Below are 19,534 nucleotides of genomic sequence, written 5' to 3'. Positions count from 1 at the left end.
ATTTTAAATTTGTGGTTTATGGTCAATAAAAAGCTTTTAAAAGCAGAGACTGTATGTAGGGGAGATTAGTGAACAAAGAATCATAGGTTTCCTGAGTCCTGGCAGGCACTGGTAATATTAGGTATGTTAAAAGAGAGCCTCAGTTTCTTCTGAGTGATGTGGGAGTTGAGCTACATAGTCCTTAAGGAAATTTCCATGATAGCTTAAGACTCACGATTATGGCTTTATTTAACATTATAACATTCCTTGATTAGTTATATTTCTTTTATGTAAAATTAATCATCTGGGCCAGAGACAAGTGTGTGTTTATGTGGTTGGGGTTTGACTATTATGGTACTGTTGTTGCAATTATTTTTTCCTGTTGGCCTTTTTATTACTTTCTGTTGTGTAACACGGAGATTCACTTTCTGGAAACATCTCTGTTTTATAAACATAAACCATTCATTCTGGAAGAGCAGATTTGTTGTTGTCATATTTTCTCCCTGTTTTTATCTCCTCTTTGTTTCTCATTTCCCCATGTTACAAAGACAGTGTCTCTTTTCTAAACTTTCATCTAGTCTTATTATTTTAAAGTCTGTGTGTTTTCTGTTGTTACTATTTTTCCTATGTGTCTTTTGAGAGGAAACCAAGTGTTCTGGGCAACTTTGACTCAGTACCAAAAGGAAGTGTTGTAGGTAGTGAATAATAAAACTTAAAAGTCACAAATAAGAATAGATGTTTTATGTAATGTATCCTTGTACTGCCTTGATTTTTTTAAACACAAAATTGTTATTCTATTGGCATTTTTCTGTATTACAGAATTTTAAAAGATTAATCATACTTATTTTCCAAAAATGATGATCTTGATTTCTTTTTCTCAGAACAAATGTTTTCTAAGTCGGAATTGCTGATTATGGAAATAGTTTCTTTAGTGACCTAAAGATTCCATGTCAATAATGACAGATACCTAGATAAAATGAATTGAGTTGCAGAAGAGTCACCGTGTGTGTAGAATAGTGTATGTTTTTTCTTTGTGTGTGTGTGTGTGTGGGTGGGTGGGTGGGTGGGGTACTTGGGTGCTCCATGGTGCATGTGTGGCGCTCAGAGGACAAGTTTTAGGAGTAGGTTCTTTATTTCCACCATGTGAGTCCTAGGTTCCCGTCATCAGACTTGTTGGCAGGAGTCTTTACCCACTGAACCACCTTGCTGGCTTTCTATGAAATTTTTTGAGGCTTTTTACTTAACAATCACACATTTGTTATCGAGAAGATCCTCTTATTTCAAAACTTGCTGATATTGACTGATTTTTAAGGTGACAGGTTTAGATGTAATTATAACTTTATTTTAATGATTATTAAAGCAACATTTAATGAAAATTGGGTTCAGTTAGCATGTGTGCTATCACTATTAAGATGCTTTACAGAGACAAGTAGATCTGGAAAGTGGGAGCACTTGGAGGTTCGATTTTTTTTTTTCAGTCACAAGTCAGGATTAAAAATTAATTTTCTGGGGCTGAAGAGATGGCTCAGCTGTTAAAAGCACTTGTTGAGCTTGCAGAGGACTTGGATTCAATTCCTAGCACCCACATGGTGGCTCATAACCATCCATAAATAACTACAGTTTCAAGGAATCTGATGCCCTCTTCTTACCTTTTTGGGCATCAGGAACACATACATGCATGCAGGCAAAACACTTTTACATATAAAGTTAAATAAGTTTTTAAAAATTTAAAGAAAATTTAAAAGTTTTTGCTGACTCCAAATTTTGTGATCTTTGTTTTATTCTTCCTACTTCAGTCTATTTGTGTGAGCATAATTTCACATTTCTAAAAGACAGTTGTGCTCAAAGGTACTTCCTTTAGGGGAAAAGGTAACTGAAATGTAATAATGCTTCAGAAAAGTTGGGATTCCTTGGTACTCCTAACTTAAAATGCTTCATACAGATGCCAGAGAACTGAAACTTGAATTTGAGGAAGTGATGGAATAGTGAATTGTACCTTTTAATTGAAGCAGCTTTCAAATCTCTAAGGAGATACTGTTTATGAGTGTAGGGTGTGGGGGTAGGGAGGTATGTATGCCTGAATGCATGTGCCTTGGTGTCCAGAGGAGGGCATTGGATCCCCTGGAGTTGGAGTGAGTTACTGGTAGTTGTGAGCCACCTGGTGTGGGTGCTAGGAACCAAACTTGGGTCCTAGGAAAGCATTAAGTTCTCTTGAATTGCCGAACCAAGTCCCTGAAGTTACTAATTTTTATATAATTGCTCATAATTTTTGTATTTTTTCTTAATACTTTTTATTTATGTGTGTGCATGCAGGCTTGTGTGTGATTGTGTGTTGTGGACATGTACTTGTGAAGGTCTGAGGACAACCTCCAAAGTTTGCTCTCTTTCTATCTTGTGGGAGCTGAGGGATTGAATTTAGATTGTGAGCGGCACTCCTATTCACTGAGCCATCTTGCTGACCTTGTTTTCCTTAAGTCTGAACAAATATTTTAACAAATGTTTGCTTACTAGGACAAAGGCCTACTAAGGATTATAGGGGTGCTGAGAAGATGGTAAAGTGCTTGCTATATAAGCATGAGGACCAGAGTTCGGATCCCCACCACTCCCGAGAAAGCAGGACGTGTCATTGTGTGCCTGAAACTCCTGGGGTGTGTGTAGGGGCGAATATGGACACAGGTGAATCTTGGGGACTTGTTAATCAGAGAACAGTCAGTCCCAGGATCAGTGAGAGATCATCAAATGAGAGCAAAAAGTGATTGAGGAAGACAACTGTCACTCTCACAGGGTGATCTAAGAGACCTTAAATCAAGGAGTTTTACTGGGCGTGGTGGTAAACTCTTGTAATCTCAGAATGTGTGAGAGAAAGAGGTAGGAGTTCTATGCCAACCCAACCTTCATAGCAAGATCTTGCATTAAAACAAAGAATCAAAGAATTAAAAGTGAACTGAATATTACCTGGGAATCTCTTTGCTAAGGTTTTGATAAATTGGCTTTGGTTAAATTTAATAATTATACTCAGAAAAAAACTAGATAGCAGTAATGATAATTGAGCAGTTGCCATGGAACAGAAAATTGTGGTTTGTGTGCATACCTTGTTTACTCATTCATTCTTTATTTAAGCTTTCATTTCATTTCTTCATGTTTACTTGGCACTGGTTTCTGGGCTTAAAGATGACTAAAATACTGTCTTTGACTTCACAGAAAGAACATAAAATGGAGTAGTAAAGAAATGTTAGAGGATACTGTGGAAGACAGGAGCATCTAACTTAGGCTGACCCAGGGAAGGGGTGTAGTGATTCTCAACCTTCCTAATGCTGTGACCCTTCAATACGAGTCTTCATGTTGTGGGGGGGGGGGGTCCATCAAGCATAAACTTATTTCATTGCTACTTCATAACTGTAATTGTGTTACTGTTAAGAATCATAATGTAAATATCTGATACGCAGGATCTCTGACAAGACCCCTGTGAAAGGGTCATTCGAACCTCTGAGGTTGAAAAACCACTGAATTCGAGATTCAGTCATGAGTAGTTTCTTCGAGAAGTTAAAAGCTCAGTGGTAAAACTTAAAAGATGAGAGCAAAGGCTTAGAGACCTTATTCTGTGGGAGCTGGAGAATCATCAGATTTTTAAATAGAAAGTGCCTGGATCACATTGTTATTTTGTCAGACCTCACAACTGATTGAAATATAGATCCAAATGTATTAAGACCAAAAAAAAAATTCAGTTTCTTTAGGAAATTGTTGCTTTAATGTCTTGATCAGTGGAAGGGGCAGAGAAGACCAATATATATATATATATATATTTATATATATATATACACACACACATATGTATACACATATATATGTATACATATATATGTATATATATAGTGAGAGTTTAAAGGTAATAGAGATTGGAGAAATCAAGGATAATGTAGAAACCAAGGCCTAAGCCCTTGCTCTCATTTTTTTCCAGTTCTGCTGAGATCTTAAAGTCAATCTTGAGTCAGATAGGTTGGAAGATGTTAGTGCTATATCACAATATCTTTGGAGTAGGTGAAAATGGGAGCATTTTGTTTGTTTCTGAAACAGGAACTTTATGTAGACCAGGCTGGCCTGGAACTCACAGAGATCCACCTGCCTCTCATCCTTCTGAATACTGGGATTAAAGGTGTATGCCACCATGCTAGGTCCCAGAAGTGGGAACTTTAATCTGAGATCTTAATGGAAACCAGGAGATGCTGAAAAGGGGAAAAAGCCCTAAAGAGGAGCAGACTCAAGGGTCTTTTTAGTGATCTCAGCAGTGGAAATCCACTGTAGTTGAGACCTAACTACAGTTGCAGATTTTGGATCTCCCCCATGGACAGCTTATCTTTCCTTCCCCATTTGAAGTCCTGGGGTCCTATGGTGTCTGCTGAGCTAATTCTTAGTTTATTGGATAGAGCTTTTCATGGGCTGTTGCTATGTGAGCTGGTAGTCTTCAGATGGGGTGCTGGTGATGTTAGATTAGTTACCTTTCTCATCACTGTGACAAAATAACTGGCAGAAGTCCCATGGGGTAGGATTGACTTACTCTGATCACTCGAGAGGGAAGGCAGTCCTCTACAGTGGGGAAGACCAGGTGTGGAAGGCTATTTGCTTACATTAGTATGGATCAGGAAATAGACTGCAGTTAGACTGAAGGAGAGCTGGCGATGGCCTCTGTTCTGCCCCCAGCTACTCACTTTTTCCAGCTCAGTGGATGCCACCTCTTAAAGGTTCCACAGCTTTCCCAGATTGCTCTAACAGTTGGGAACCAATTTCAAACATATGTGCCTGTGAAGGACAGGTCCACTCAAACCCCTCACAGCTGTGTTGAGTTAGTTTGGATTGGGAATAATTATAAAATGCAAGCTGAAGTAGCAACAGCATAGTCTGAGTCCTGTCTTCAAGAAAGGGTACGTAAGTCACCTGAAGCTTGGAAAGAGAGAGGCTCTCTGTTAGGACTGTTTAAGGACTCATCTTGAGGTGGTAGTTGAAACTGAAAGTGTTGAGTGTCAGGAGTAGAAAGCCATGGCAGAGGCAGAACATGTACTGCATCATTAAAAGGCGGGGGGGGGGGGGGGGGGGCAGGAAGAAACCGTTTCCAGGAACCTGAGTGGAAGGAGAGTAGTATCACAGGAGCTGAGCAGGGGAAATGAGAAAGGTGGAAAAGGCCCTAGTGTGTGTATAGTGTAGTGTGTATGGAATAGGCCTGGACAGTTTATTACTGAATTTGGAATAAGATCATTGTAGCCTTTGAGAGAGCGTTTTGGGTTTCATGATAAGAACAAAACCCAGGTGGCAGGGATTGAAACAATAAGTGTGGAAGGGTCCGAGTAGAGAGGATACGGCATATAGAACACACTTGAGAAAGTTAAAGGGAAAAATCTGTTTTTTGTTTGTTTGTTTATTATTATTATTATTTTGTTTTTTAAACCCTGTAGCTTTGGAGTCTGTCCTGGAACTAGCTCTTGTAGATTAGTTTGGCCTCAAACTCACAGAGATCTGCCTGCCTCTGCCTCCTGAGTGCTGTCTGTTTTTAATAACTGGTAATTGGTTCCATTTTAGCTGATGGCTAGATTCTGATAGATGAAAATCCCACATAATCAAGACTTGTTAAAATCTGAAAGTACTGTTTGGAACAGTTTTATCATTTCCAAGTCAGTCTTCATTTAGTTTGTGGGTAAAGCTGAAGCATGAGACTATGATTTTAATTCAAGGTTTGGTGTCTCAATAATTATAAAAATTTAATAAATAAAATTGATAGCTGCAAGGCCTTTTTTATTACTTTGAAATAAAAAAATTATTCACCAGCCTTAATACAATAATGACAATGGTTTTTAACACAGAGGCACAGAACTTTGTGAGAAAAGTATACATTTTAGGGATAGTGTGCTCTTAAAGGTTGAGGTGAAATTAAAAAGAAAATAGCTGAAGGTATTTAGCTTGCAGACTGTTGGGATCAAGGCTGGGAGGAGCGTGCAAAGCCTAGGTGGTTGACTGGTCCTGGAGAGGAGAAAACCTTCTGTTCCCCCAGTAGTAGTGGCATTCTTAAATTGGTGTGGACTTTGGAATAGCAGAAGGAGAGCTGATTATTACCACATCTAATGGCCTCCCATTTTCTTCACAAAATAGGTTCCCTGAACTTACTCTGCCGTGAATGAAGAAGATGTAGATGAGCCTTTTGGAGTAATTGGAACAGGTTGACTGGAGGGAGATTTCTGAACATGTCGCTAGCAGCCCTGGGAAAGGCCAGGTGGCATTCTGAGTTTGCAGCAGTGTTCGTTTGCCACCTTGTTAGACTTTTCAGCAGAGGCTGACTGCTCGGTGGTAGCAGGGAAGGTGCACTGGGAGACCCATAAAAGGCCATGGCTGTAGCTTTCCTGGTTGGTGTGGTGGAAGGATAGTCTTAGGATGGAAATCCAGGGCTTTTGAAGCCTTTGAAGAGATTCCCATGTAAGCTTGTCCTGGAAGAAGAGGAAGGAAAGGAAAGAAAAACCCCAAGGAAAGATTCAGAGAATTAGATAAAGTTTAGAAGTGACATCTTCAGAAAGTGTGTTGTGTAAGAAGACAATAGGCTTTTCTGCTTCAGTGCCACAAATGCATTGCTGAGAAAACCCTATTTTCCACTCAACTGTGCTTAGAAATAACAGGATCCCGGCTGTTTGGGGTTGGCATAGTCACTTAAGAGTGTGAGCTTTGGTAAGAGCCAGAAGAGTGCAGAGCTGCGGCTGTCACACTCCAGTGATCTACAAACCTGGTTCAGTCCCCACCAACATTTGTGCCACTGTAGCATGGGACTGACTCTGCAGGCTTAGATCCTGGGTCTTGGACTTCATTCTTCAAGGTGTAAGTGCTTGACACCTGTTTAATTGAAATGAAAAGCCTCTTAAAAAAAAAAGCCTGACAGTGTGCCGGTTGTTGGTGAGGACGCCTAATAACAGAAACCCAAGTTATTGTTAGTGGGCGAATACAAAATGATACAGCTACTTTGGAAATGGTTTGGCAGTTTCTGACAGAACCAAATATATTTTTACCATATGTTTACTCAACTCATCTGAAACTTGAAACTTGCATGTGAACTAATTCCCTCCCTCCAAATTGAGCATGATAGGCAAGACTACACTGAACTTACCCCCTGCCCTGCCTTTAAATATTTGCAGCAAATTTATTCATGGTCTTTAAAACTGATAGCAACCAAAATATCTTAAAGTAATGGTGACAGAATCAAGACACGTAAGAAGTTTGTCATGGGATGTTATCAGTCACTAATGAAATGTGCTGTCAGTCCATATAGACATGCATGAGTTTGATCTACATATTCCTAAGTGAAAGCAACCTGTTTTAAAGGTCTAAGTAGGCCGGGTAGTGGTGGTGCATGCCTTTAATTCCAGCACTTAGGGAGGCAGAGGCAGGTGGATCTCTGTGAGTTTGAGGACAGCCAGAGATACACAGAGAAACCCTATCTCGAAAAAAAAAAAAAACAACAAAAAACAAATGAACAAAAAAAAGGTCTAAGTAGAAAGGGCAAAACTGTAGAGACAGTTAAAAAAGACTGATTGTCCAAGGAATGAGATCAAATAGATAAAGCATGGAGGGTATTTTTAGGACAATGAAAATACCTTGTGTGTTATATATAGTTGTGGATACATGGTCTTAGGCAAATCATAGAACTTTGTAATACCAAGAACTATAGTAAACTCAAGTTAAAAAGTCATTTAGGAGACAGGTAAAATCCCAGTGTAGAATGCAGAATGTGATTCATTTTTTTAAAGTAGAATCTCAGTTCATTCTGGTGAGTAGTTGTTGATTCCCAAGCCGCCTCCTTCAGAACTCTGTTTAGCTGGGTGACAGGCCAGCACCACTGGGCCCAGCTTGACAAAGTAGTCTAGGTCCTGTCCACCCTCTCTCATTTCCTCCCCCTCCCTTCTTCCTTTTCACTCACCTCTCTGCTGTTCTTTTTCATAGGGGAATGATTCTCAACCCATGGGTCATGACCCCTGGGGTCAAACAACCCTTTCGGGGTCACATATCAGATGTCTTGCATATCAGATATTTGCATTATGATTCTTAACAGTAGCATAATTGCAGTTATGAAGTAACAATGAAAATTAATTTTATGCTTGGGGGTCACCACAGCATGAGGAAACTGTGTTAAAAAGGGTTGCAACATTAGAAAGGTGGAGAACCACTGTGATAGGGTCTCATGTAGTAGCCCAGGCTGGCCTTGAGCTCACTTTGTGTAGTTGAAAACAACTTTGAACTCCTGATTTTCTGTTTTTACCTTCCAAGTGCTGGATTATAGATGTTTACCACCACACCCACCTTGATAAAATAATCATAACTGGGTACCACATGTTTGAAATAACCTCAGGGAAGAGGGGAAAGTGTTGACCTCGGTAACTTTGCAAACTAATGAAGACTAAGTAAAGGCAAAGTAAACTGTATACTGAACTCTAGCTGATAAGTCACATCCTGTGTGACTGTGGTCTAATTTTCTCATGCTAATTGTCATACTGTTATCTTCTCATGCTGTTATACATGTGTGCTGGAAGTGAGATGCATGAGTCTGCACTCACAGAGGAAACCTTAATGGCCTTACATTGTTGCCCTGATGGTTTTGTGCACTGTACATACTTCTGTAGGAATCTTAGCTCTTTCTACTCAGGGCCTTTGCATATTGCTAAACTTTTAAAATTTATCAGGGTATTGAAAAAAAACTGTGCTATAGACCAAGTGGTGTTTTTATTATGCTAGCACCATTCCCATATTTAAATGCAAGTGAGCCAATTTGTATTTAAGGAATGTATTTTGTTGTAGCAGAACAGTACTGGTTAGAATTTAGTATTTCTGAGGTGGAATAGTTGTAGGTGCCAGAGTCTAGAATGTGGGTCCAGGAAAGAGTACTTTAAGTTGGAGTAGGAAGTCCATGATAATCACAGATAAGTGCTAATATGTTAGCATCATATAGGAGAGAGGCGTGCTATTGGGAGTGTGTGTAAAAACGAGGTTAGACCAAGTCAGAGAAGTTAGCTAGTGTTTGAGGCAGAAAAGATAGAGCTCATATCTAAAGAGTAAGGAAGAACTGAACAACCTAAGAGAAGACAGCGTTCCCTTGCAGTTAGTGCCCAGATAAACTAGCTGTGTGACTAGAACAGGGCTAACAAGGCTGAGCAGTAAAAGAGGTTATGATGCATCCTGATGACCGGCTAATAAGATTTGTAGCAAGTGTGTCTTCTAGGCTAAGGGGGAGGCTTTCAGGGAGTTTTTCAGTAGTATCTCTTAAGGGACTACTATTTCCAGAAAGGTATTAGTTGGCTGGCTGCTTGTTGGAGAGTAGATGGGTGTGGCTTTATTCAACTTTCCATTTCAGTTAAATGGAATCATCAGATTATTAGGATACAATCTAACAAGAGCTAATCTTGTTGACTTTAAAACTTCTAAGTAATATATTAATTTTCTTCTAGAGCTATAAATGTCTCATTGACATTGAGGATTTTGAACTTACAAAGATTTAAACTTAGCAGGGTATTTTGACATATCTTTAATCCCAGCACTTGAGGCAGAGGCAGGCAGATCTCTGAGTTTGTGTCAACATAGTGAGGTTCAAGACAGATAGCCGGAGCTACATAGTGAGAAAATTTCTCTCCCTCTCTCCCTCCCTCTCTCTCTTCCTCCCTCCCTCTCTCTCTCTCTCCCTCCCCCCCCCCCTCCCTCCCTCTCTCTCTCTCTCTCTCTCTCTCTCTCTCTCACACACACACACACACACACACACCACCCCCCCAAAAAACCAACCCAGTTTTAAAGTTTGGGGGATCAGCACAAAGGCTCAGTAGATAAAAGCACTTGAGCCAAGAAGCCTGAAGACCTGAGTGTGATTGTAACTGGAGGTTTCTCTCCTACCCACCAGTTCCTGAATAATCACTCTGAGGCTTAATATTAATTACAAACTGTTTGACCTATTAGCTCAAGCTTATTATTAACTAGCTCTTATGACTTAACCCATTACTATTATTCCATATTTTACCAAGAGGCTCGTGACTTGTTACCTCACATCTTGCTTCTCCGGTGGCTACCTGTGTCTCTCTTACTCTGCCTTCTTTTTCCCTTTATCTTTGCTTGGATTTCCTGCCTAGCTATATTCTCCCTTGCCACAGGCTAAAGCAGTTTCTTTATTAATGGTAATAAAACATAATCATAGCATACAGAGGGGCATCCCACATAACGTGATCCCTGGAACCTACTCAAAAGTGGAAGGAAAGAACATACTCTGCAAAGTTGTTCTCTGATCCTCCGTAGATGCCCTGTGACTCTTCTGTACCCATATACATGACATGCGTGTCCCTAAACACTTTTTTTTTTTTTGGTTTTTCGAGACAGGGTTTCTCTGTGGCTTTGGAGCCTGTCCTGGAACTAGCTCTTGTAGACCAGGCTGGTCTCGAACTCACAGAGATCCGCCCTAAACATTTTTTAAGAAGACTGAAAGAAATCTTTTAAAGTGAGACTCATGAATCTGTACTCTTAGAAAGAGTGAGGGATGCCTGTGGTCCTCATCTCGATCTCATCCCCCAGCAGGGATTGAATTTAGGACCTCTTGCCTTTGTTAGGCAGGCACTCTGCCGCTGTCTTCCCAGCCTCCTTTTACATTTTGTTTTGAGCTAGGATCTCACCAGGTAGACCAGGTTGACTTGGAATTCATTTTCTAGCCTGAGCAGACACTGAATAGAAATCCTCCTGCTTCAGTGGAATGATAAACTTGTACTACTACTGGACTTGGCTCCACCCATCTCTTTTCTTTCTTAAAACTATAGACTTTAAAATAATGTTACATTTGATGAGCATAGCTAGAGGTAGGCGCTATGCATATGATATTACCAGCCTTGTCTAAGAGATGGTACTTTTAAAAAAATTATTTATGCTTTCTTTGTTTATCTCTTTATTTTCTGTGCTGGCAATTGATCCTAGGGCCTTGAGTATGCTAGGCATGTGCTCTATAAGCTGAGACACCCCAACACCTCCCGCATTTTGTTTAGTGGAACTGGGGATTGCCTAGGGCAGTGGCTTTCAACCCCTTTTTGATTGACCCTTTCACAGGGCTTGCACATCAGATAGCTTGTGTATCAGATATTTACATTATGATTCATAACTGTAGCCAAATTACAGTTATGAAGTAACAATGAAATAATTTTGTGATTGTGGGTCACCCCAACATGAGGAGCTGTATTAAAGGGTCACAGCACTAGGAAGGCTGAGAACCACTGGCCTAAGCAAATGCTCCACCTCTGAACTATACTCCCAAACCCCTGGAACTTTTAAGTTTAATACAAATGCTTTTAATTTTCACATTTACAGAACTTTTCTATAGTGTTTTAGAAAAGCATAATAAGCAAAGGCTATTTAAAGATTTAAGATTGTGAAGAACTTATGGATATTTTAAATAATGAGAACATATATGAGATTTTAATCTGCATGGATTTACTGTAAATCTACCAATTTGGAACAAATCATATCTCTATAAAAGTTTAATTTAAAAAAAGTTAGAAAATACCTGTTACAAATGTTGAATGAGAAAATTGCATACAAATGCTCCTATCACTGCTAGAAGTTGTGTACCTTTCAATATTGGTTCTCTTTTTAGTCTGCCTTGATGTAGGAAGAATAGATAAGGATAAATGTGGAGTGATTCCCAGAATTCTCAGTGTCCTAAATCTTTCATGTGGGGTCAGAGCTCTTGCTTGATCAAGCTTCTTGAATTTAAATTGCAACACACAGACAAACCCACACACACACACACACACACACACACATATCCTGGCTTGGAATTCTCAGTAACCAGCAGGGTTCTGAAATAGACATGGTTTATTTCACTTTGTGTCCTTAGTTGTGAAATGAGGCTACCTAGTATTTCCTTCTTTGGATTGTTTTGAATATTGAATGAGTTACTAAAAACAATTGACTCAAAACAGTGCTTTTTCTATAGTACTGGATTATTTCTTAAATCTATCTTGAAATTACTCCTAGAAGCTGTGGCTCCCACCAGAAATTTTATTATTCATTGTTAGTATAAACTTTTTGGTAAATTAAAATAAGCTTAAGTCACTGCCAAAATTTACTATTTATATATAAAAAAACCCAATAATAAGATAATTGATTTAGAATTTCAGTCAGAGTCTTCATACTCCCACTAACACCCTCTTTATCCAACTAATCTTCCTTTTATCACCACCATGCATGCGTGTTTGTGTGTGTGTGTGTGTGTGTGTGTGTGTATTTAACACAGTGAGTTTCATTAGAGTTGCTTACAGAGCTTGGATGATGGGTTATTTACAGGAACAAGAACAACTTCTTAGTAGCTACACCACTGAAGAAAGTGTCTTTCTCTCTCACCTAATAACCTGTTGGTCCTTCACATTGTTGACAGATCCAAGCTTGTGCAGATAATCTTGTCAGCTGAGAATGCAAGTGTTGTCTGTGCCATGTTTGGAAGACAGCATTCCACAACACTCCACTCCATCCTCTAGCTCTGAACATTTTCTCCATATCTCTTTTGCGATGTCCCCTGAGTCTTGGAGAGCGTACTGTAGATGCTCATTTAAGATTGAGTATTCTGTGGTCATTTATTCTCCACACTTGGACCAGTGACTGCCACCCACTGTGGAAAGAAGCTCTTTGACCAAAGCTGACAGCAGCACTAGTTTATGGGCTAGACATAAATGTTTAGAAGCCAGGCACACCATGGACCATTTAGCAAAACAATAGTAGTAGCTTCTTCACTAAAGCCTGTGACCTCAGCTATGGGCTTTTGGTCAAGTTTATAGAACTAGATGTGAACTGACCCCGAATTGAAGCAAAAAGTGGTTGATCATGCCTCTAGTATTTATTGTGCCAGTAGGCAGAACTTTACTGGTAGGTCAGTAGTGTATAGTATATAGTGTCCACAGTTGACTAAGACTGCTCATGACTTCTCCAGCAGCCCATGTAGCACCTTTTGGCACTATTTAACTGTATGTTATGTACTGTAACCAAAGCTTGTCTTTGGTAATAGGATCTTAGCCATCTAGTTCTGGTGGGCAACTAAAAGCAAGGGCAAATAGCCTGTATTGTTATAGGGGCTATATAGACCTCCCTGGCCAATAGCTAGCTCACAGAAAAAAGACCTAACTATGACTGTCTAATTTTTAAATGTGCATTCAGTTCGCATGAGTTTTGTATTATCAGGTAACCTAATTATTTAAATAAATTTTACTGAGAAGCTAGTTAGTTCACTGTTACCACAATTCAATAAATGTCTGTTTATTAAGTAGTTAACATATTGGGGCTGGAGAGATAGCTCAGTTGGTAAAACACATACTACACAAGCATGAGGTCTTGAGTTTGATCCTCAGGACCCACATTTTCAAAAACCAGCTGTGTGGGTGGTGGCATACACTTGTAATCTCAGCCCCAGGGATGCAGAGATTGACATATCCCTGGCCTACCATTGTATCCTGATTGAGGTGATCTCTGGCTACTATGAGATCACTTGTCTCACACATGGACACCATCTACACACATAAACATGCAACTGTTTCTCACATTTTGCACTTTTTTTCTTGCTGCTCAGCGTACAGATGTTAAGATAAAATTGTTGGGCTGTGGAGGAAGAGGCTGCATTTTGCTGCTTCCATTTTTGTCTTCCTAGCTAACTTGTTAGCTCTCAGTGGTCATGGGGCTGAGTCTGTTGCCTTTATCAGAAGTTTCATGGTGGTCTGGTGAAATAAGTGTAAGTCTGATAAGCTGGGTTCAGTCCTTAGGAGCCACAGTGGAAGGAAAGAACTGACTCCCGAGTGTTGTGCACATACATACTCCCCACTTAATGTCTATCATACAAACATTCAGTAATAAGAAAATTTGTTTTCATGATAATAGAAGGGAAAAGGAGAGGCCCAGCTTTGATCCCTGCTGCCACCACCACTATCACCACCAGGGGAAAAAAGGAGTCCTTTCGATTCATTCTTTTGGGCCAGTGAACATGTACTAAGTTGGCACTGCAATTGTCAACATAACTTTGTAAATAAGGTGTATGTTAGTAATTTGGTAAACCGAATGCTGAGATACATACCTCATTTGTGTGTATTGTATGTCATACGATAGAGTTTTTTACTTGAAAGCAGTGCTTCATTGTAGAGCAGCCATGGTGACTTTGAGATGGAAAACTCTACTGTGTGTGAAGGATGGTAAATGACAGTTTTGTACTGAGTGACACGTGCCTACCTAGAACACTTGAGTAGTAATCGAGACTGTTTCTCAAGCAGTCCTTCTGAGGGTGGAGGAGGTTTGACTCACATTCTGAGATTTCTGATGGATGGACTGTTGCCAGCTTCTGTCTATTTTCTTGTAGTTTTTTGTTTTCGTTTTTTAGTTAGGTGTATATGTATGTGTCTGTATGTAGGTGTCTGCATGTGAGTCCATGTGTCCTCCAAGGACAAGCATGTGCTCTTCACTGCTGAGCTGATTTTTTTATCTTTTCATTTTGTTCACAGAGTAGCTTTCAGGATATTTAAATTTTGAGGAAGGAGTTAAGAATTGATAAGGTGATTGTGAGTGATGGAGACCTGTGGGATTAGAGTAGAGGAATGGCAAGTGTAGAAAGTTTAAAGCCATCGCTCAACAGACGGTCCAGTATGTTAACAATAGCATTGTGTTATTGCATTTCTTAAAAAAGGAAAAAATACAGAACTGTACTTATCAATAGACTATTCTTGAATGAGAATTGTGAGTTGGTGTTTTTTTCAGAAACGATGATAAGAACATATCAAATAATAGGACTATAAGTTCTTTGCGAGATCTACCTATTAATATAGTTTATATAAAATTATTCCATCATATAAATATCTCCAGTTTAAAAGTGGTCTGTTTTGCAGAAGAATATAGGATTGTTACAAATTAAATGAAGATTGAGATCTGATAAATTTAAGATTCTTTTATTATGTGATTCCCATCCAGAATAACTACCTAAAATACTGTAATCTGGGGACTGGAAAGATGACTTGGTAGTTCTTTCAGATGATTTGGGTTCAGTTCCCAGCACCCACATGGCAACCTCACAAGAGCCTGTCCTTCTAGTTCTGAGGGATCCGATACTCTTCTGGCCTCTGGGCAGCAGGCACACAGGCGTACACATACATGGTTGCAGGCAGACACGTAAAGTAAAATAAATCTTTTAAAAAGTTTTCATTAAGGGCCACTGCCAGACTCAGTGTGTTCAGACTCTGAACTCTTACTTCAACTAGTGATAGTATGAAGAGGTCTTTGGCTGGTTTCTGCTGCTTTGCATATTGGATTCATTGTGATGATAATGCTTCATTACCTCTTCAGTTACTTGAAATTTTCATTGAAGTGCCTTGTTTTCTTGAACTGTTCAAGATTTTCACATGAAAATCTCATTTGCCACTTTCCATCTTATTTTCCATGCAGGTCATGGTAAAACCCCCAAAGATGCAGCATCTGTTCGAGCCACGCATCCAATACCAGCAGCCTGTGGGATTTATTATTTTGAAGTAAAAATTGTCAGTAAGGGAAGAGATGGGTAAGTGTAAATTTTGGTGGGCATGACAATTTTTCTATTCCTGGATAGTTATATTTGAAATGATTCATAAATGTTTATGATATAATTGGAAAGTTGTAATCTTAAATCTTGGTTTTGAAAGAATAGACTCTAAATATTACAGTATAGCAGATTGGTTCTGGTTCTGGTTAAGTCCTAGTTGAACTAAAGCTTTTTATCAGTCTTTTCTGGCAGGTTCCTTATGAAAACTGAGAGTTGGGGTTTTAGCTATAGAGTGACTCTTCCGAGTTCTGCCAAGAGGCTAGATCTAACTCATGGTGAACAAAAACAAAGCCAGTAAGCAACTTGCAGGTATTGGTAAAGGGTGTGGTGTTTAGAGTTTTAGGTGATACTTGGAAGATGGATGTTTGTGTTGTGTGTTCTTGATTAGAAAGCTTCCTAGGAGGTTAGTTTAATATGTGGTATGGAAGCTTCAGGATGAAAGTGCTGGTTGATTATGGAACCAGCTTTTGTTTATTGCTTTTAGTCTTAGAATTGATGTGTGTGATATGTATGTACATCAGAACTACTTATGGGACTATTAAAATATAGTTTGGGCCTTAACTGGAATATTATTAGAATTCGCAGAAGTAGAGCTTTGGTAAAGATGTAGGCATTTTGAGAAAAGTCCATGGGGAATTTTGGTACATATTCCTTCTTAGTTCTCTCAAGTCATACTATTTTCTGATACTTCATTGGGATATTAGAGAGTCCTTTAAGCAACCATAGAGTCATTCATCCAGCTGTCAAGATATTGGGCTCTTCCAGTAAGTAAGTTGACCTGCATTTGAATTGCTCTTGTTGGTTTACCTGTGTTTGATTAAAAAGGTGTCTAATACAGTATTCTTCACTTTGCTGAATATGCTCAGTGCCAGTGGTACTGAAAGTAGACAGGGAAAGCTTGAGCTTTAATGTCCTGTTTTGTTTTGCCATCTGATCACACAGAATATAAAACTAGAAATTCCCAAGAGAAAGCTTCTGAGAGAGACATTGGTCTAGCTCTGTAGTTGTATGTTCACTTTACTCAGCTACATAATGCTGGCATTGTCATGATGACTCCCAGGTTTCTCTAACTTTCATTCTGTGTAGTCCATTTGTAAATGACCTTGGCCTTATATTTTCTTGGCTACAAGTCCCTGGAACCTTAAGTCTAGTGCTGTGTTTCATTTATTCCCCTGAGCTCCAGTCAGATAGATATATCTACTAAGATGCTTCACAGTCATTAAATTTAGCCTCTTTGAAATGCTTTTTTCAAAACCAGTTGGGTTAGTGTTTTCACTGTTGGTGTAAACTTGAGGATTTCCAATCTTTTATCTTTTTCTTGTCCCCATTGCATCTCCTGTAGTTGGATGGGTCTTGACAGTTTAGCTCTGGAGTTCCCCCAGGTGGTTGGTAATTGCCTTCCAGGTGCTCCATGTTTGTAATTGTTACCAGTGTCTTAAACCTGACTTGATTCTGTCTCTTCCTTAAGAAGCTAAAATAGGAAACTTTTTACCAGAGTTTATGATGTGATTGGATCCTGTGTAATTTTTCATTCTTACCTGTTTGTAGCCAGGATTCCTCATTCTTCTTTTCCTTTTGTTTAAGATTATATATGTTTTGCATGTAGTAAATGTGGTCCCTTTTGGTGTAGAGTTCTGTGAGCTTTTGCAAATATGTTCAGTCATAACCACTATAACTAGTGTGTAGAATAGTTCCCTCACTCTCTGTCCCTTGGTAGATGACCCTTTGCCATTTCTAAAATGGCATATAGATGAAATCATAATATTAAATCTTCTAAGTCTGCCAGTATTTGCTCTTCATAACTCTTAATGAATTCGAGATCCATCCTTGCTGCTGTATATTTTGGAGAACAGTCCTTATTGCTGAGGGTATGGAAGATTAAACCAGTATGCTAATCCAGTCCCCAACTGAAGGGTAGGTTTTCACAATGATAAATATAACCATTATCAACATTTATATGTACAAGTTTTTCTGTAAATGCAATTTTTCACTTCACTTGGATAAGTATCCAGGAACAAGATTGCCAAAATGTAGTTAAAACATATTTTTAGCCCTATAAGGAACTGTGAGATAATTTTTGCAAAGAAGCAGGCCTAATTTGCATTTCCATCAACAGTGTATGAGTATTTCTCTTGATCTGTCTCAGTGGCATATTTTGTTGTGTTGTCAGAGTTTTGATTTTTTTGGCTATTTTTTTCCACCTCTTTAAAAATTATCTTGGTAAAGTATACAAACCACTGTGACACTTTCTTACACAAATACCTGCCATAATTACTTTGTTCTTGTTTTCAATGTTCTCATGGTTTCCACTGTTATAATGGTGTCTGTTTTTCCAAATGGCTACTTCTTAGTTCTCATCTGCTCTTCACCTATAAGGCATTTTCTTGACACGTTCTGCACATGTAAGCTTAGGTTTTTTAGTTCTTTATATCTGCCCTTTTCTTTCCCCCAGTTAGCTTCCTGTTCCCTCTTCGTATTTGCCATTTCAACAAATCAGTTTTTAATGTCTAACTTCGGGGTATCTTTTTTGTATGTGTGATTGCCTTTATCCCAGAATAATATTGTGTCCCCTTTACCTTTTGATCAGGCTAATGATGGAACAAACACTCTTTTGTCTGTGTACTACTGATTGAAGTGTAGGGATATTTCAAATCTTGAATTTAGATGAGTAATTAGTTTTTGTCTCTACTTCTTCCATTCTAAAACAGCATATAAATACTACTTAAGTAGTCTTATAAGTGTGGCATCTTCAGCCTAACATGGTGCATTTGAGATGCAGTTGTGCTGCAGCATATATTGGAGATGATGGCATGGATGAGCAGACTAGTTCACTTATTCACTCCCCAGTTTCCTTGGAGAGAGCAGTGTCCACCTGTTTGTTTATTTCATTTTAAGTAGAATTTTCTTTAGACCATGTTTAAGAATAGAACAGGTAAAATTATTTGAATCCAATATCTTAGCTTTCTAGAAAAATTGTCATTGATGAGTTTACTCATGAAATGGTAGTTTAATATGATTGCGTCTTTGGACAGTGAAAGCTAACAGGCGGGTGTGGTGTTAAAGTGTCGTGTGTGTGAAAATGCTGTGCGGATTCTGACCTGTACATTGTTTCTAGGTCTGGTGAGGAGAATTAGGAGCATGACTATGATGGGGATTTTTTTCTTCTGCCTAGAAAATAAGGCTTGAAGGAAATTTGTTTTACTGTATGAAAGAATATAGTTTATTTTCTGAGTTAGCTTTTTATTTAAACTGAGTATAATTTTATGTGTAGTCATAAAAATAAGTTTATAAGGGCAAATTATCTGACCAGTAACCTGTCGATTTATTAATTTAAAAATAAAATCTGAACACATTTCATAACAAAAAATTAAATTGTGTTATGTACATGACCATATTTTTAGGAGACATATTAAGGGTATATCTTCCCTTTGTGTTTTTAGTAAGAAATTTTAAAAAATATTTTCTTTATGAATGTACTTTCAGCTTAGGAGTTTCATTCAAGTTTTTAAATTACACATGCCAATAGACATAGAGGTAGCAGAGAAAGTTAATTCAAACTGCGAGAGATAATATTTTATTTGAGAACTTTCAGTTATAATTTATTATGCGTATGATATTTTTAACTCTTCAAACAAAATATTGATACCACTGTTTGACAGTGATTCTGGAAGAATTGGCAAGTGCTTCAGTCTGTATTATATTCCTCAGTTTTCCTGCTGGTAATAGTATACTCTCAAAGCGTTCCTTTTATGCTTATTAACGTTATAAGCTATTTTTTATGAAGAATAGAAAGCTTCCTATCTAGCCTTGAGACTATCCAAAAACCAGAAGGATTGGGACTGAAGATATGTCTCAGCAGGGAAGAGCGTGTACTACCCTTGCAGAGGACCCCAGCGCCCATGTCAGACAGCTCACAACTGCCTTCTAACTCCAGTTCCATGGGTTTTAGCACCTTCGTCTGGC

General features: G+C 38.7%; 1 protein-coding gene across 1 annotated transcript in view; it reads left to right on the top strand.

Moving 5' to 3' along the window:
* The window catches only part of Ranbp9 (RAN binding protein 9), an 80,020-nt gene that overhangs the window by 1,847 nt on the left and 58,639 nt on the right, over positions 1-19,534 (top strand). The window contains 1 exon segment of the mRNA XM_038332841.1: positions 15,439-15,550. Within this exon segment, the coding sequence (XP_038188769.1) occupies positions 15,439-15,550 (112 nt within the window).

The sequence above is a fragment of the Arvicola amphibius genome, chromosome 6, assembly GCF_903992535.2.
Source record: "Arvicola amphibius chromosome 6, mArvAmp1.2, whole genome shotgun sequence".
NCBI lineage: Eukaryota > Metazoa > Chordata > Mammalia > Rodentia > Cricetidae > Arvicola > Arvicola amphibius.
The sequence above is the reverse complement of the archived record's forward strand: the minus strand, read 5'-3'. Positions and strand labels throughout refer to the sequence as shown.